Raw genomic sequence first — 18057 nt, forward strand, 5'->3', positions numbered from 1 at the left:
AATTTTAGCCAATATTTTTATTAACTTTGTGCATTAAACAAAGTGTGTGTATATTCACACAATTCATTTATGTTTCATATACACCTTATACACACAGCCTGAAGGTCATTTAATACAATATTTTTAATAACTTTGTGTATTAAACAAAGTTTGTGTACATTGAGCCATCAGAAAAAAAAAGGTTTCACTATCTCACTCTCGCTCAAAAAATTCCGTATTTCAGAATATTCCGTATTTCGGAATATTTGGATATGGGATACTCATCCTGTACTTTGGCTGTGGAATGTGGCTTTTCACTGTCACATAGGCACTGGGGTTGAGAGGTATGTGGGCAGCTGGCAAGCAGGAGCTACTGTAAGAGATATCTGGGGCCGGATGTAATGAAGCCCGAGTTCGGAGGCCGTGCGGGATGCCGGCCGAACTCTGAACATTTTTTTAAAGGGGCGATCACTTACAGTGCAAAATCATGCCTCGTAAGTGATTGCCCCTTTAAAACAAAGTCTGAGTTCGGCAGGCATCCCGCATGGCCGCCTTTTGTAGCTCTTTGTACAGACTCCTTAGCCACAGTTGTATTATGAACACAAATATTTACAGAATAGATTTTTCTGAATGAATAATATTATAATGTAGCATACAACGTAAATACTAAATATACTACAAGCCACTGAACACTCCCTTGATCATAGAGTGTACAAAGCTGCAGGTCTGGTGTTGTCACATGACTTCCAGTATCTTAATGATTTGCAACAGCTGGCAAATAAATCAACTTACATTTTAATTCTATCTTGATAAAATCTGTATTTCCTCTATTTTCTACAAATACTCCATCAGGGGCAGACGTCTTGAAGTAAAAGGAGATGTCAGCACTGGTTTCACCTTGGAAAGTAGGGAAGTGGAGGAAGGAATTGGGTGCGATAAAGGAGACTGCATTCCAATAGTTTTCTGTAAATTGAAAAAAGCAATAAGGAATCAAATACAGAACAATGAAGCTAAGGCTTGGCCGCAGAGCACACATTTACTTGCAAGTTGTACGTTTTACATAAAGGAGTCTACCCCTATTTTATTTTATACCCCTCGATTTGTAAACAAAATGTTCATCATTTTTGTTATTAATAATTCTATTAATTTATTGTAATTCTAACATTTCAACTTACCAATGTCTTTGCAGCACAAATGATTAATATGCACATTTTGATATCGGCAATATTTTGTGGACATGCAGATGTTTGAAAATTGGATTAAGGAACTGCTATATTTCTACCATAAAATAACTATGATTCGCATTCCGTTTCTGACATATATTGTAGAGATGAGCGCCTGAAATTTTTCGGGTTTTGTGTTTTGGTTTTGGGTTCGGTTCCGCGGCCGTGTTTTGGGTTCGAACGCGTTTTGGCAAAACCTCACCGAATTATTTTTGTCGGATTCGGGTGTGTTTTGGATTCGGGTGTTTTTTTCCAAAAACACTAAAAAACAGCTTAAATCATAGAATTTGGGGGTCATTTTGATCCCAAAGTATTATTAACCTCAAAAACCATAATTTACACTCATTTTCAGTCTATTCTGAATACCTCACACCTCACAATATTATTTTTAGTCCTAAAATTTGCACCGAGGTCGCTGTGTGAGTAAGATAAGCGACCCTAGTGGCCGACACAAACACCGGGCCCATCTAGGAGTGGCACTGCAGTGTCACGCAGGATGTCCCTTCCAAAAAACCCTCCCCAAACAGCACATGACGCAAAGAAAAAAAGAGGCGCAATGAGGTAGCTGTGTGAGTAAGATTAGCGACCCTAGTGGCCGACACAAACACCGGGCCCATCTAGGAGTGGCACTGCAGTGTCACGCAGGATGGCCCTTCCAAAAAACCCTCCCCAAACAGCACATGACGCAAAGAAAAAAAGAGGCGCAATGAGGTAGCTGACTGTGTGAGTAAGATTAGCGACCCTAGTGGCCGACACAAACACCGGGCACATCTAGGAGTGGCACTGCAGTGTCACGCAGGATGTCCCTTCCAAAAAACCCTCCCCAAACAGCACATGACGCAAAGAAAAAAAGAGGCGCAATGAGGTAGCTGTGTGAGTAAGATTAGCGACCCTAGTGGCCGACACAAACACCGGGCCCATCTAGGAGTGGCACTGCAGTGTCACGCAGGATGTCCCTTCCAAAAAACCCTCCCCAATCAGCACATGATGCAAAGAAAAAGAAAAGAAAAAAGAGGTGCAAGATGGAATTATCCTTGGGCCCTCCCACCCACCCTTATGTTGTATAAACAAAACAGGACATGCACACTTTAACCAACCCATCATTTCAGTGACAGGGTCTGCCACACGACTGTGACTGATATGACGGGTTGGTTTGGACCCCCCCCAAAAAAGAAGCAATTAATCTCTCCTTGCACAAACTGGCTCTACAGAGGCAAGATGTCCACCTCATCTTCACCCTCCGATATATCACCGTGTACATCCCCCTCCTCACAGATTATCAATTCGTCCCCACTGGAATCCACCATCTCAGCTCCCTGTGTACTTTGTGGAGGCAATTGCTGCTGGTCAATGTCTCCGCGGAGGAATTGATTATAATTCATTTTAATGAACATCATCTTCTCCACATTTTCTGGATGTAACCTCGTACGCCGATTGCTGACAAGGTGAGCGGCGGCACTAAACACTCTTTCGGAGTACACACTTGTGGGAGGGCAACTTAGGTAGAATAAAGCCAGTTTGTGCAAGGGCCTCCAAATTGCCTCTTTTTCCTGCCAGTATAAGTACGGACTGTGTGACGTGCCTACTTGGATGCGGTCACTCATATAATCCTCCACCATTCTATCAATGTTGAGAGAATCATATGCAGTGACAGTAGACGACATGTCCGTAATCGTTGTCAGGTCCTTCAGTCCGGACCAGATGTCAGCATCAGCAGTCGCTCCAGACTGCCCTGCATCACCGCCAGCGGGTGGGCTCGGAATTCTGAGCCTTTTCCTCGCACCCCCAGTTGCGGGAGAATGTGAAGGAGGAGATGTTGACAGGTCGCGTTCCGCTTGACTTGACAATTTTGTCACCAGCAGGTCTTTCAACCCCAGCAGACCTGTGTCTGCCGGAAAGAGAGATCCAAGGTAGGCTTTAAATCTAGGATCGAGCACGGTGGCCAAAATGTAGTGCTCTGATTTCAACAGATTGACCACCCGTGAATCCTTGTTAAGCGAATTAAGGGCTGCATCCACAAGTCCCACATGCCTAGCGGAATCGCTCCGTGTTAGCTCCTTCTTCAATGCCTCCAGCTTCTTCTGCAAAAGCCTGATGAGGGGAATGACCTGACTCAGGCTGGCAGTGTCTGAACTGACTTCACGTGTGGCAAGTTCAAAGGGCATCAGAACCTTGCACAACGTTGAAATCATTCTCCACTGCACTTGAGACAGGTGCATTCCATCTCCTATATCGTGCTCAATTGTATAGGCTTGAATGGCCTTTTGCTGCTCCTCCAACCTCTGAAGCATATAGAGGGTTGAATTCCACCTCGTTACCACTTCTTGCTTCAGATGATGGCAGGGCAGGTTCAGTAGTTTTTGGTGGTGCTCCAGTCTTCTGTACGTGGTGCCTGTACGCCGAAAGTGTCCCGCAATTCTTCTGGCCACCGACAGCATCTCTTGCACACCCCTGTCGTTTTTTAAAAAATTCTGCACCACCAAATTCAAGGTATGTGCAAAACATGGGACGTGCTGGAATTTGCCCATATTTAATGCACACACAATATTGCTGGCGTTGTCCGATGCCACAAATCCACAGGAGAGTCCAATTGGGGTAAGCCATTCCGCGATGATCTTCCTCAGTTGCCGTAAGAGGTTTTCAGCTGTGTGCGTATTCTGGAAAGCGGTGATACAAAGCGTAGCCTGCCTAGGAAAGAGTTGGCGTTTGCGAGATGCTGCTACTGGTGCCGCCGCTGCTGTTCTTGCGGCGGGAGTCCATACATCTACCCAGTGGGCTGTCACAGTCATATAGTCCTGACCCTGCCCTGCTCCACTTGTCCACATGTCCGTGGTTAAGTGGACATTGGGTACAACTGCATTTTTTAGGACACTGGTGAGTCTTTTTCTGACGTCCGTGTACATTCTCGGTATCGCCTGCCTAGAGAAGTGGAACCTAGATGGTATTTGGTAACGGGGGCACACTGCCTCAATAAATTGTCTAGTTCCCTGTGAACTAACGGCGGATACCGGACGCACGTCTAACACCAACATAGTTGTCAAGGACTCAGTTATCCGCTTTGCAGTAGGATGACTGCTGTGATATTTCATCTTCCTCGCAAAGGACTGTTGAACAGTCAATTGCTTACTGGAAGTAGTACAAGTGGGCTTACGACTTCCCCTCTGGGATGACCATCGACTCCCAGCGGCAACAACAGCAGCGCCAGCAGCAGTAGGCGTTACACGCAAGGATGCATCGGAGGAATCCCAGGCAGGAGAGGACTCGTCAGACTTGCCAGTGACATGGCCTGCAGGACTATTGGCATTCCTGGGGAAGGAGGAAATTGACACTGAGGGAGTTGGTGGGGTGGTTTGCGTGAGCTTGGTTACAAGAGGAAGGGATTTACTGGTCAGTGGACTGCTTCCGCTGTCACCCAAAGTTTTTGAACTTGTCACTGACTTATTATGAATGCGCTGCAGGTGACGTATAAGGGAGGATGTTCCGAGGTGGTTAACGTCCTTACCCCTACTTATTACAGCTTGACAAAGGGAACACACGGCTTGACACCTGTTGTCCGCATTTCTGGTGAAATACCTCCACACCGAAGAGCTGATTTTTTTGGTATTTTCACCTGGCATGTCAACGGCCATATTCCTCCCACGGACAACAGGTGTCTCCCCGGGTGCCTGACTTAAACAAACCACCTCACCATCAGAATCCTTCTGGTCAATTTCCTCCCCAGCGCCAGCAACACCCATATCCTCCTCATCCTGGTGTACTTCAACACTGACATCTTCAATCTGACTATCAGGAACTGGACTGCGGGTGCTCCTTCCAGCACTTGCAGGGGGCATGCAAATAGTGGAAGGCGCATGCTCTTCACGTCCAGTGTTGGGAAGGTCAGGCATCGCAAACGACACAATTGGACTCTCCTTGTGGATTTGGGATTTCAAAGAACGCACAGTTCTTTGCGGTGCTTTTGCCAGCTTGAGTCTTTTCAGTTTTCTAGCGAGAGGCTGAGTGCTTCCATCCTCATGTGAAGCTGAACCACTAGCCATGAACATAGGCCAGGGCCTCAGCCGTTCCTTGCCACTCCGTGTGGTAAATGGCATATTGGCAAGTTTACGCTTCTCCTCCGACAATTTTATTTTAGGTTTTGGAGTCCTTTTTTTACTGATATTTGGTGTTTTGGATTTGACATGCTCTGTACTATGACATTGGGCATCGGCCTTGGCAGACGACGTTGCTGGCATTTCATCGTCTCGGCCATGACTAGTGGCAGCAGCTTCAGCACGAGGTGGAAGTGGATCTTGATCTTTCCCTAATTTTGGAACCTCAACTTTTTTGTTCTCCATATTTTATAGGCAGAACTAAAAGGCACCTCAGGTAAACAATGGAGATGGATGGATTGGATACTAGTATACAATTATGGACGGACTGCCACGGTTAGGTGGTATAAAAAAACCACGGTTAGGTGGTATATATTGTAATACAATTATGGATGGACGGACTGCCTGCCGAGTGCCGACACAGAGGTAGCCACAGCCGTGAACTACCGCACTGTACACTGGTTGATAAAGAGATAGTAGTATACTCGTAACAACTAGTATGACACTATGACGGTATAAAGAATGAAAAAAAAACCACGGTTAGGTGGTATATATTATAATAATACAATTATGGATGGACGGACTGCCTGCCGAGTTCCGACACAGACGTAGCCACAGCCGTGAACTACCGCACTGTACACTGGTTGATAAAGAGATAGTAGTATACTCGTAACAACTAGTATGACTGACTATGACGGTATAAAGAATGAAAAAAAAACCACGGTTAGGTGGTATATATTGTAATACAATTATGGATGGACGGACTGCCTGCCGAGTTCCGACACAGAGGTAGCCACAGCCGTGAACTACCGCACTGTACACTGGTTGATAAAGAGATAGTAGTATACTCGTAACAACTAGTATGACACTATGACGGTATAAAGAATGAAAAAAAAACCACGGTTAGGTGGTATATATTATAATACAATTATGGATGGACGGACTGCCTGCCGACTGCCGACACAGAGGTAGCCACAGCCGTGAACTACCGCACTGTACACTGGTTGATAAAGAGATAGTAGTATACTCGTAACAACTAGTATGACACTATGACGGTATAAAGAATGAAAAAAAAACCACGGTTAGGTGGTATATATTATAATAATACAATTATGGATGGACGGACTGCCTGCCGACTGCCGACACAGAGGTAGCCACAGCCGTGAACTACCGCACTGTACACTGGTTGATAAAGAGATAGTAGTATACTCGTAACAACTAGTATGACTATGACGACGGTATAAAGAAAGAAAAAAAAATACCACGGTTAGGTGGTATATAATTATACAATTATGGATGGACGGACTGCCTGCCGAGTGCCGACTGCCGACACAGAGGTAGCCACAGCCGTGAACTACCGCACTGTACTGTGTCTGCTGCTAATATAGACTGGTTGATAAAGAGATAGTATACAACAATATACTACTATACTGGTGGTCAGGCACTGGTCACCACTAGTCACACTGGCAGTGGCACTCCTGCAGCAAAAGTGTGCACTGTTTAATTTTAAATTAATATAATATTATGTACTCCTGGCTCCTGCTATAACAACCTGCAGTGCTCCCCAGTCTCCCCCACAATTATTATAAGCTTTTATACATTGATGTGCAGCACACTGGGCTGAGCTGAGTGCACACAGACTGAGTCACACTGTGTGACTGCTGTGTATCGTTTTTTTCAGGCAGAGAACGGATATAGCAGAGAACGGATATATTAAATAAAAGTTAACTTAACAACAACTGCACTGGTCACTGTGGTAAACTCTGTCTGCACAATCTCTCTCTCTCTCTCTCTCTTCTAATCTATTCTAATGGAGAGGACGCCAGCCACGTCCTCTCCCTATCAATCTCAATGCACGTGTGAAAATGGCGGCGACGCGCGGCTCCTTATATAGAATCCGAGTCTCGCGAGAATCCGACAGCGTCATGATGACGTTCGGGCGCGCTCGGGTTAACCGAGCAAGGCGGGAAGATCCGAGTCGCTCGGACCCGTGAAAAAAAAAGTGAAGTTCGTGCGGGTTCGGATTCAAAGAAACCGAACCCGCTCATCTCTAATATATTGTACTTAGAAAACTTCCTTTTCAAAATTAGTGTTTGGAAAAAATAAAAACGGAACAGATAATATAAGTCTGTTGCAAAACTTTAAAGGTGGTCAATGTAATAAAACATTTTGAAACCAGCTATTCCATTTTTGTTTGCCAAACATTTGCTGTGAATTTTGGGAGTTTGATTTTTATATGATAGAGTCAACAAATCAGTTTGCAAACCACTCAGATCAGGAGGTGCCAGCAGCATGAATTATAGTTGACATTACCGTGAAAAGGTCTTTGCTATAACTCGTTCTATACTCAGATCCAAGGACTGTGTTTAGCACCTATGATGTGTGCAAAGAATCTTTTATTTCATTGCAAACTAACTGTTCTCATCTGTCCCTCTAAAATGCAGAAGCGAAAGAAATAAAAGCAGAGTTCATTTTTATGTCATTTGTATTTTATGTTGACCTAGCTTGGAAGAAAATATCAATTTAATACAGAAGCTTTAAATCACCTAAACTTTATCATAAAGTCAAGCAGAGATGGATGATGTGACTTGTTTTCATCTCCAGTCTTATAAAAGTTTAAAATCTGTTTTTAAAGGCTTTTGTTTCTGTCTCAAATAAAGCAAAATCCTACAGTGTCTACTAATAACAGAGCCAAGGTTACAATGTGACACAAATGGCTCATATAGTTTAACTAATACAGGAAAGTATAGAATATTAACTGCTCCCCTCTGAGTGGAGAAATAAAACAATCCATGTGTTGTAGGATTATGGGATAACTGTATCAATGTCATGTTTCAGGAGAGCACCGAATTCCAGATCCGGCGCTTGCTTATTGATCGCATCTTAGAAATCTTAGAAAACGTATATGTTATGCAGTAGGTCTTTCCACTGATAACAGAAGCATAATGATGTTGTGGGGCACATGATAATATTACAGTATTACTAGTAAATATAAATACAAGAACAACTGTTATTATCATATTAGGTTTTCATTTTGTTAATGTAAATGATTCCTATTACCGGTAAATTATTCCTGTTTAACAAAAGTGAAATGATATTTGATGAATTGATATTACTAATGCTGGGGGTTATTCAAATCCCGTAGAAAGTGATACAGGATGCGCATGGAAGTACTGATTATTGGTACTTTGCGCATGAGCAGGGCCTGTTCTGCACATGCACAAACAGGTCCTGTGATGTACAGATGGAGCCACGCTAGTCGTCGCTCCACTGCCTATCGTCGAGAGCCTGCCTGGGTGCTCTCCTGCTGTAGAGACGCGCCCCATTCACTTGAATGGAGAACGTCTCCAACTGCGCGCCCGGACAGAGATGCTCTGAATGGGAGCGTCTCTGTGCACTCCCGGCGTGACTAGGTGGATCGCCGGGAGTGCTCGTTTGCAATGGAGCCACCTCAGATGAGCGCAGCTCCATCTGTAGCATGCACTCTGGCATCAAACTGTTAGTGATCTACTGACTACTCTCTCAACACATTATCTACACTACTAATATTATGACAATGGCTATCGAAAATTGCACCCTCTATCGAGATGTGGAAACTCGAGATGTTGACTTACCTACATTTTGACAGGCGATCTGCCTGTTATGATATTGAAAATGGAGTATCAAAATGTCATGCTAAATGGAAATTATACTTAACATATTTACCACCAGACATTTCCTTATCCATTATGAAAATATTTGAAAATACCACCAGGTCTCTCTGTTCTTGAATCTACCCCCTCCCCCATTCCCTTCCCTCCCCCCTCTTCCTATATTTTTCTGATTTTCTTTTCGCTATTTCTGATTTTCTACTTTCATTGAAAAAAACCCACCAGAAGTAACTTTTACAAAGTCATACTTGTATCTGATATTGATGTACTTTAATGTTGTTTGATGTTCTCTCTGTATGTATCTACCATCATTTATGATATGTACTAACTTTAATAAAAATTATTAAAAAGAAAACTGTCAGTGATAACCTAATGCTATTTTGCAGGCAGGGAGGGAGTGGTAATGGGCTCATTTGAGAAAATGGAGGCACATTGCCACCTTTTAGGGAGAGGGAAGAGACAAGGGATCTCCATCGTTGGAGCAGCTTGTGCGTCACCATGGTTGCTGCAAGCTCTCCGATGGTCATAGGACACAGGTCGGATCACTACTGCTTGTAATAGACGCCTTTTGCTGCATCACCATATAGCGCTATCACTGGAAGCAGCAGAGATAGCAATTCCAACTACATCTAAATCAGACCCGCTAAATGCAATTTTTGGTAGACACTTAAATGTGTTGCTATATATATTATAATGAGATGATCGCCTCACCACAGCAGGTATCACTGCTTGAAAAGTTTTAAAACATTAGGAGCTTCTGCATCTGATCCAACTCAACTGCCTGTCTGTTTTATGCTGGAGATCAGGAAGTCATACAGCATAGCATGGGGCTGTGTAATTTACATGAGCTAACTGCAGAAGAGGACATGAGGCAAAATGTAATAGATTCCGAGACTGCCAGAGGTGCGGGAGGCCGGCCGACCTCAGACTTTTTTTAAAGCGGCGGTCATTTACAAGGCAAAACCATGCCTTGTAAATTACTGCCGCTTTAAGAAAACATCTGAGATCAGCCGGCATCCCGCACCTCCGGCAATCTCGGAAGCTATTACATATCACCTATGGTGGGAGAGGTATCAAATCTTCAAGAAAGATAAAGCATATATCCATAGGTATCGGCATTTAATGAATCTTTATAAATACCTTGGTGATCCAGTCCAACATGGGGAGCACGTGAATAAACTATTTTAAACGGATTGGGTACGGAATTCCGGCGGTCAGAGTCCCGGAGCTCAAAATCCAGATGTCGAAATCCCAACCATCAGAATGCCAGCAGGGGGGGTGAGCGGAATGAAGACCCTTGGGGGCTCACTACACTCACCATGCTGCGGGCTCGGTGGCTCGCTTTGCTCGCCACAGATTCTATTCCCGCTCCATGGGTGTCGTGGACACCCAGGAGTGGGAATAGCTGTGGAGGCGCTGCCGGCATTCTGGCAGTCGGGATTCCGGCATCAGTATTTTGACCGTCGGGATTCCGACGTCTGGGATTCCAACTACATCCCTTTCAAACGATGGGACGGCATTCAGAGGATTTTGTAATAAATGTATTAATCAATCTTTATACATACATTCCATCAACGTTTCAGTGCACTGTCCTCATGATGTAACAGTATAGTAGACAAAAAGAAGAGAGATAAAGTGGAGAAGATTCCTACAGCAACTAATCACCTTCTAACTGTTATTTTATAGAGTGCTAGATAAATGTTAGCTGGAAGCTTATTGGTTGCTACTATATGGGCAACTGCTCCACTTTATTTCTCACAGGGGTGTGTGGCATAGTGGCACAGCAGTACTCGCTGGAGACAGAACTTGATGCTGCTCCATTTATTCCACATGCTGAGGAGATTGTGGAAGAAAGCTCCATCTCTGTGTGTGCTATTTGCTCAGGGACACGTTGGAGAGATACTGGGGCATAATCTGGACCCTCACACTGATACTTTTCTTTTACGGATCAGTCATTTCATCTAAAGCCCACAGCCTAGCTGAGTTTGAGGATGGAGACTAAAGTTTTGATGACTTTAGAGGAGAAGGAAAAGGATTGATCAGTGAACAAGCTTAAGGGTCTGTGTACTAATCCTTGGAGAGAGATAAAGTGGAAGGATATAAAGTATCAGCCAATCAGCTTCTAACTGACATGTTACAACAAGCTATGGGGTAGATGTATTAAACCTGGATAAAAAGTTATAAAGCAGTGATAAACGGAAGGTGATAATGCACCAGCCAGTCAGCCTGTCATTTTTCTAATTCAGAATGACTGGCTGGTGTGTTATCACCTTGCGTTTATCACTGCTTTATCACATCTTTATCCCTGCTCCAGGTTAATACATCTGCCCCTATGCTTGAAAAATGGCAGGTACTTTATCTTTGTCCACTTTATTTCTCTCCAAGCTTAGCACATAGACCCCATTGGTTTGAAAAACCATATCAACATTCTCCCCGGAGAACACAACCAAACATGAGGCTTTATGTATCCAGGAGAAACACTACAGAAGCAAACCAGGATAACTATAAAGTCACGCTTGAATCTCTTACAAAGTTACAATATATGCAGTCAAATTTTGTGCTTATTCAGTGGTTTACATATGATTTGCCGGTGGACGGCATCCCACCAGCCAGAATGCTGCCAGCGGGGCGAGCGGTATGAGTCCCCTTGTGGGCTCGCTATGCTCGTCATACTGCGGGCTCGGTAGCTCGCTGTGCTCGCCACAGGATCTATTACCACTGTCTGGATGTCGTGGAAACCCATGAGTGTTGTGCCGGTATTCTGGCTGTTGGCTATCAGGATTCTGGTGTCGGTATCCCGATCGCAGGGATCCCGACAGCCAGCAAATGAAACACATCAGCCACTTGTATAGAGCCTAATTACAGTTTGATATGGCTTTATACTACTAACTAAAACAGAAGTGATTCTTGCAACTTTTCCCCTAAAAATGGGGGTTTCCAACACAGCTGATAATTTTATACAGATTTTCCAGTGTAGTTTTACTATCCCCTAAGGAAGGGGCCAAGAAGGGGTGTATTAAGAATTGGAGGGGGGCACGTGCAGCATGGCTCCCTGTACTTCTCCCACTGCACTCTTTCTGGTAACATATTCTAGAAAAGAACTTGCTTTAGCTGATAACTGTTCCTCCAACACAGGCCTGGCCAACCTGTGGCTCTCCAGCTGTTGTAAAACTACAAGTCCCATCATGCTTTGCCACAGTTTTGCTATTAAGGAATGCTAAAAATGTGGCAGGGCATGCTGGTATGTGTAGTTTCACAACATCTGGAGAGCCACAGGTTGGCCAGGCCTGCTCCAACAGTTGAATTAGACTACTATCTTCCTTGCTTATAGTGGGACCATGCTTAACTATTATGGAGTGGAACTTATGTTTCAGAAAAATGTCTATGAGACCTTTCGAGAATGTTAATTATCTGTTGTCTTCAGCTGAACTGTACCTGGTGACAAACAGACCAGAGGACACATCTATTTTTACCTTTTGGTGCCAAATGTAAAAGAGTGAGAGTTTCAGAAAGTGAGAGATTTGGTAAGGTTTTACAGTTTTTTTTTTAAAGTGGCAATCATTTACACAGCAAGATCAACCTGGTTTTGCAGTGTAAATGATTGCCACTTTAAAAAAAAACTGAAAAACCTTACCAAATCTCTCACTTTCTGAAACTCTCACTCTATTACATTTGGCCCTTGGTGCTCGCATAAAGCAGTCCTCAGAGGTACTGCAATAGAGACATCAGCTAGACTCAGAAGAGCTAATATGCAACAGCAAAGAGATCTAGAAGATAAGTTTTCACACACACAGAGAAATCCATAAACTCTCCACACAATTTATTTCTCCTCAAAGATTTGTCTAAGGTTAGAGAGGATTTTAAAGCCCTATTGCTGTTACAGATGCAGAAATAGCTTTTTTTGTCAGATTCATAAATGCTATGTGTCTAGCAACAGGGCGAGAAGATTGCTAGATATGACATAGTGGAAGAATTAGGATCGGCGCAATGTACAAAAATTTCTGACCCATATTGTTTATGTGCGTGTGGACTATTATTCTGTCATTATAATTTAAAGAATTATAATTTATAATTTAAATATTTTGAGGATTTAACACCCCCACACCTACATTGGAAGGCTATCTAAATTTCCTAATCTTAGCCCCATAAATGAAAATGCCTTTAATACTAATTGGGTAGAAGAGGAAGTCCATACAGCAATAATGGCTTTTCCTAAAGAGGAAGCTCCTGAGCCAGATGGCTGTAGTAATCATTTCTATGCTTAATTTCAGATGGAGCTTTCCAGGAGCTTTGATAACTATCTTCAATGGAGCAGCAGATACTTGCACTTTCATGAAAGAAATGCTTCAATCAAAATACAGCAGTAGCGATGTTTTTGGTATCTAAATCCCGGCAGTCACTATCCTGACTGGCAGAATCCTGACGGCAGCATCCCAATAGTCAAAATCCAGATGGATCCTGGTAAGTATTTTAACCCTACGTCTACCCCTACCTCTAACCCTAAACCACCCTTCCCACAGCCTAGCCCTAACCATCCCCTCCTGCTGCCTAACTTTAATGACCTACCCTCCACTGTCTAACCCTAACACCCCCCACTGCCTAACCCTAACCCCTCAACCCTTATGTGTTGAAATTGCGAATAGCGATTTATGCACTTCAGCGCGTAAACTATACTCGACGGCACCTAATTTCGCGGTTTTCTGCCACTCTGATTCTTATGTCAGTGTTATTTACCCTGTCATTGTCCTATATTGTCTTCAACAGTAAGTCAATATTGCCCCGTTTTTATTTTTGATTTATGTACTCTGTAATTGAGTACTGCGGATCCCTTGTGGTGCGATATAAATAAAGGATAATAATAATAACCCTTCCCTAGTGCTAAACCTAACCCACCCCTCCCACAGCCTAACCCTAACTGTCACCTCCCACAGCCTAACTCTAACCCTCCACCCCCGGCAGTCTAATCCTAACGCCCACACAGACCGACCCTAACCCTACCCTTAGTAACTAACCCAAACCTATGTACTTACCAATGTGATCCGTCGGTATTCTCTCAGGATCCTGTCTGCTGAGATCCTGACCACATCCAGTAGTGATACATAAACCATGGAAGACCCATGTTTGCTTTAAAGACATTACGCAATTGTTCTACTATATTCTGATCGAGAAATCTATACAATGGGCCTAATTCAGTAGTGAACACTGAAGTGCATAAATCGCTATTCGCAATTTCCACCATTCTGCGCATGCGTGCATGTCGCTGCGCTCATGCATGAGGACTTAAATTGAAACTGAACGCGATCGCAATCTAAATCCCAACGGAGAGCGGCGGGGGGCTACCCTTAAGATGCGAGCACATTGCTGTTTAGCAAAAGTACAACTCAAGCTGAATTAGGCCCTAAGGGGGTCATTCCGAGTTGTTCGCTAGCTGCATTCGTTCGCTGTGCAGCGATGAGGCAAAAAAAGGCACTTCTGCGCATGCGTATGTGGTGCAATGCACACGTGCGGTGTACTATTACAATGAACAATGTAGTTTTACACAGGGTCTAGCGATGCTTTTCAGTCGCACAGGCAGCCGCAGAGTGATTGACAGGAAGAAGGCGTTTCTGGTGTCAACTGACTGTTTTCAGGGAGTGTTCATAAAAACGCAGGCGTTCCAGGAAAAACGCAGGCGTGGCTGGGCGAACGGAGGGCAACCGCGGGGCGTGTTTGTGATGTCAAATCAGGAACTGAATGGTCTGAAGTGATCGCAAGCACTGAGTAGGTTTGAAGCTGCTCAGAAACTGCACTAAATTATTTTGTAGCTGCTCTGCGATCCCTTCGTTCGCACTTCTGCTAAGCTAAAATACACTCCCAGTGGGCGGCAGCATAGCGTTTGCACGGCTGCTAAAAACTGCTAGCGAGCGATCAACTCGGAATGACCACCTAAGTCCCTTGATCCAAAATCTGTTATAACAAGATAAAATTAATTTGTTCTCAGGCATCAAGCCACAGACAGCACCCCTGTGTCATTTTATCATATTAGTTGTTCTTGTTTTGTTTATTTGTCTTGATATTTTTAGTTTAATTTTTATTGACAGTTATAAGGACTTCGTTGGCACCTAGTATTTTTTAGGTACACCAGTACCTAAAAGCATTGCAGTTACAGAGTGTAGGAATTGACTGCCTACTAGATTGAAAGGCTGCTGTAAGTGTGGAAAGAATAATTGTATCACATGTAATTCATCAAATACAGAAGTACACATTTCTGTCTCTGCTCATTAGGACAGACATTTGATATTATTTAATCAACTGTCAAAGTATATCTATATCATCATTGCTATTATCTGTATACTGTATGCAGGATTCAATATGTAGACAAAACTACAAGCAGTCTGAATAGAGCATAAAATAAATATATATATTTGTCCCCTCAAGTCTTTGCCCTAGATGCAAACGCAACCCGGGTAAAAGAATGCGGCATGACGTGGCGTTTCATTTATTTATCTGTAATTATGCTTTTCAGTTGATGTTTATGATAGCTATATTTGTTTGATCATAATTACTGGTGTATGTTAATCACTTGATGTCTTTAATTGGTTAATTAGGTCTTACACAGGCTATCCCAGGTTCCAGTAATCAACTCCTCCAATGAAACTGCTGTTGTATTAGTGGAAAAACAGGTGAGGATATTCCTGATCACACTCCAGTCACTCTTGGGTGGGAGATTCTTTTTTGTGGGTGTCCCGATTGAAGTTCCCATTAATGCTTTTATTCACTCGCTACATCTGTAGCAGACAGTGCCATCGATTCGTCAGTCATCTAGAGACTGACAGATGGACTCTCCAGTTGTAAGCTGCTGAGCACATTATGTCTAATATTGGACATACCCACAGTATATTGACTTAACAATTGCATTACCATTACTTGACCATTAGCCGACGGCTTTCCTCAATCTTTTTGAGAGTTTATGCATGTGGATCTATATTACACATGTGGGACATTTGATTTTAAGCAGCTGCACTTTATCCTAATCAACTGCCTCTTTATACAATACAGTATATAAGTCAGTGACACTGGATTGCAACATTTTTATACAGCCCTAGCTACCCAAAGGAGCGCATAAAAAATATAGGGATCTTTCTTCATGGGGAAGGGGTTTGGTCACAGAATAGTCATAATAGACTGCACCCCTTATACACATGCCACCATGTTAGAGACCCTTACATGCATTACACCACAACAGAGCAGCCCCTATATACTCATTGCGTCAGGTAGAGCCCCTTTTATGCACATAACTCCTGGTAGAGCCCCTTTTATAAATGTTACACCAGGTAGAGCCCTTTTTATGCACGTAACGACAGGTAAAGCACCTTTTATACACATTATACCAGGTAGAGCCCCTTTTATACAGGTCACTCCAGGTAGAGCCCCTTTTATACACATAATGCCCGGTAGAGACTCTTTTATGCTTGTAACGCCAGGTAGAGACCCTTTTATACATGTTACGCCAAGTAGAGACCCTTACAGATATTACACCAGGTAGAGCCCCTTATACATGTTACGCCATGCAGAGACTCATATACATTGCACCAGGTAGAGCCCTTTATACACATTGCGTCCGGTAGAGCCTCTTATACACATTGTGCCAGGTAGAGCCCCTTTATAGAGAGAGAGTGTGAGTGTGTGTGTATGTGTGTGTGTGCCATCTGCCTCGCTGCCTGTGTCCCCGTCACTCACCATCTAGCTGTGGCAATAGGTCCTCAGGCTTCCGACCATTTCTTACCTCACTTGCACCCAGCGTGAGTAGCAGGAAACGGTCAGAGGTGGGTGGGGTGTGAGCATTGGGGGTTGGGCAGCGGGAGGCGTCTAGTGCAGTGCGGACAGTGGGCAGGCTCACGCAATTCTGATGGTGCTGGCAGGGTGACTGCATCTGCGTCCTCAGGCCGCATCACCCCGGGCGCCCACCCTGGTAGCCATCACCTGAAACCGCCACTGGTTTTGTATACTGCTAACTAGTAGAATGAGGATCTGCTTTGTATTCATCACCATTATTAAGCAGCAAAAATACTGGTGTTAATGTAACCCATGTATTGTACACAGGTCTTTCCTAATTGTTTTTCTTATATGTTAATTCTGCTTCCCAGTTGGCAGGCCTGTATTTCTGAGCATTAATGAACAGTATGAAAGATTTAATGTTGTGTGTATGTTTTAGAACATTGTACAAGTTTTGCAATTAAAAAGATGATAGTACTTGCAGTTCATTGAGAGGGGGAACTTTCCAATGCTCCTTTAATTAAGAGTATAGGCCAGTGGTTCCCAAACATTTTTGAATCACGGAGCCCTAGAGCATCAGAATTTTTTTCACGGCACCCCAGGGCCAACAGTTTCTTATTGAGGAACTTAAAAAGAAGCATTAAATTAAGTAAATTGTGTTTATAAATCATCCTTAGTGTCAATTGTGTGGGGAAGGACAAGATTTGATAATGTTTGCCCACATATTTTATGATTGACAGCCACTAGCACTGGTTTTGCCTATTACATTGACCATAAATAATTTGAATTTCTCCTTGACCACCAATCCAGGGCACCCCTGCAAGTGTCCTGAGGCACCCCAGGGTGCCACGGCACACAGTTTGAGAACCACTGGTATAGGCAAAATCTCCCCTATACCCTTTAAACATGTGTTAGCTACAGTATACAGCATAAATCAGGCATTTCCAAACTGCGGCCTTCCAGCTGTTAAGAAACTACACATCCCAGCATGCCCTGACACAGCTTTAGCATTCTCTGACAGCAAAACTGTGTCAGGGCATGCTGGGATGTGTAGTTTCTCAACAGCTAGAGGGCCGCAGTTTGGACATGCCTGGCATAAATGCTTTAGTTGTTAGACATACAACTTTTAGGACATGTGCATTTAGACCACTTTACACCATAAAGAGAATTGAGTATGTGTATTTAATAACAAATAGACTACATAGCAATTCCTATGCAGAAGGTTTGCTTTCACTTATAGGAAAATAATGTTCATTGTGCACAATATTAAATTGTACATCAGTATTTATTCAGATTTATTTCATGGCCCTACTCTATTATAATTCAAGATCAGCTTTTCAAAATGCATTATACAAAACAGAT

At 43.4% G+C, this 18057-nt stretch overlaps 1 protein-coding gene across 3 annotated transcripts in view; it reads right to left on the bottom strand.

The window, feature by feature from the left end:
- CNTNAP2 (contactin associated protein 2) overlaps window positions 1-18057 on the bottom strand; it is a 2955022-nt gene that overhangs the window by 266038 nt on the left and 2670927 nt on the right. For all 3 annotated transcript variants that reach the window (XM_063922438.1, XM_063922437.1, XM_063922439.1), the window contains exon 16: window positions 772-942. In XM_063922438.1, coding sequence (XP_063778508.1) covers window positions 772-942 — 171 coding nt within the window. The remainder of the gene's footprint in view (window positions 1-771; window positions 943-18057) is intronic.

This window comes from Pseudophryne corroboree, chromosome 5 (assembly GCF_028390025.1).
Source record: "Pseudophryne corroboree isolate aPseCor3 chromosome 5, aPseCor3.hap2, whole genome shotgun sequence".
Lineage (NCBI taxonomy): Eukaryota > Metazoa > Chordata > Amphibia > Anura > Myobatrachidae > Pseudophryne > Pseudophryne corroboree.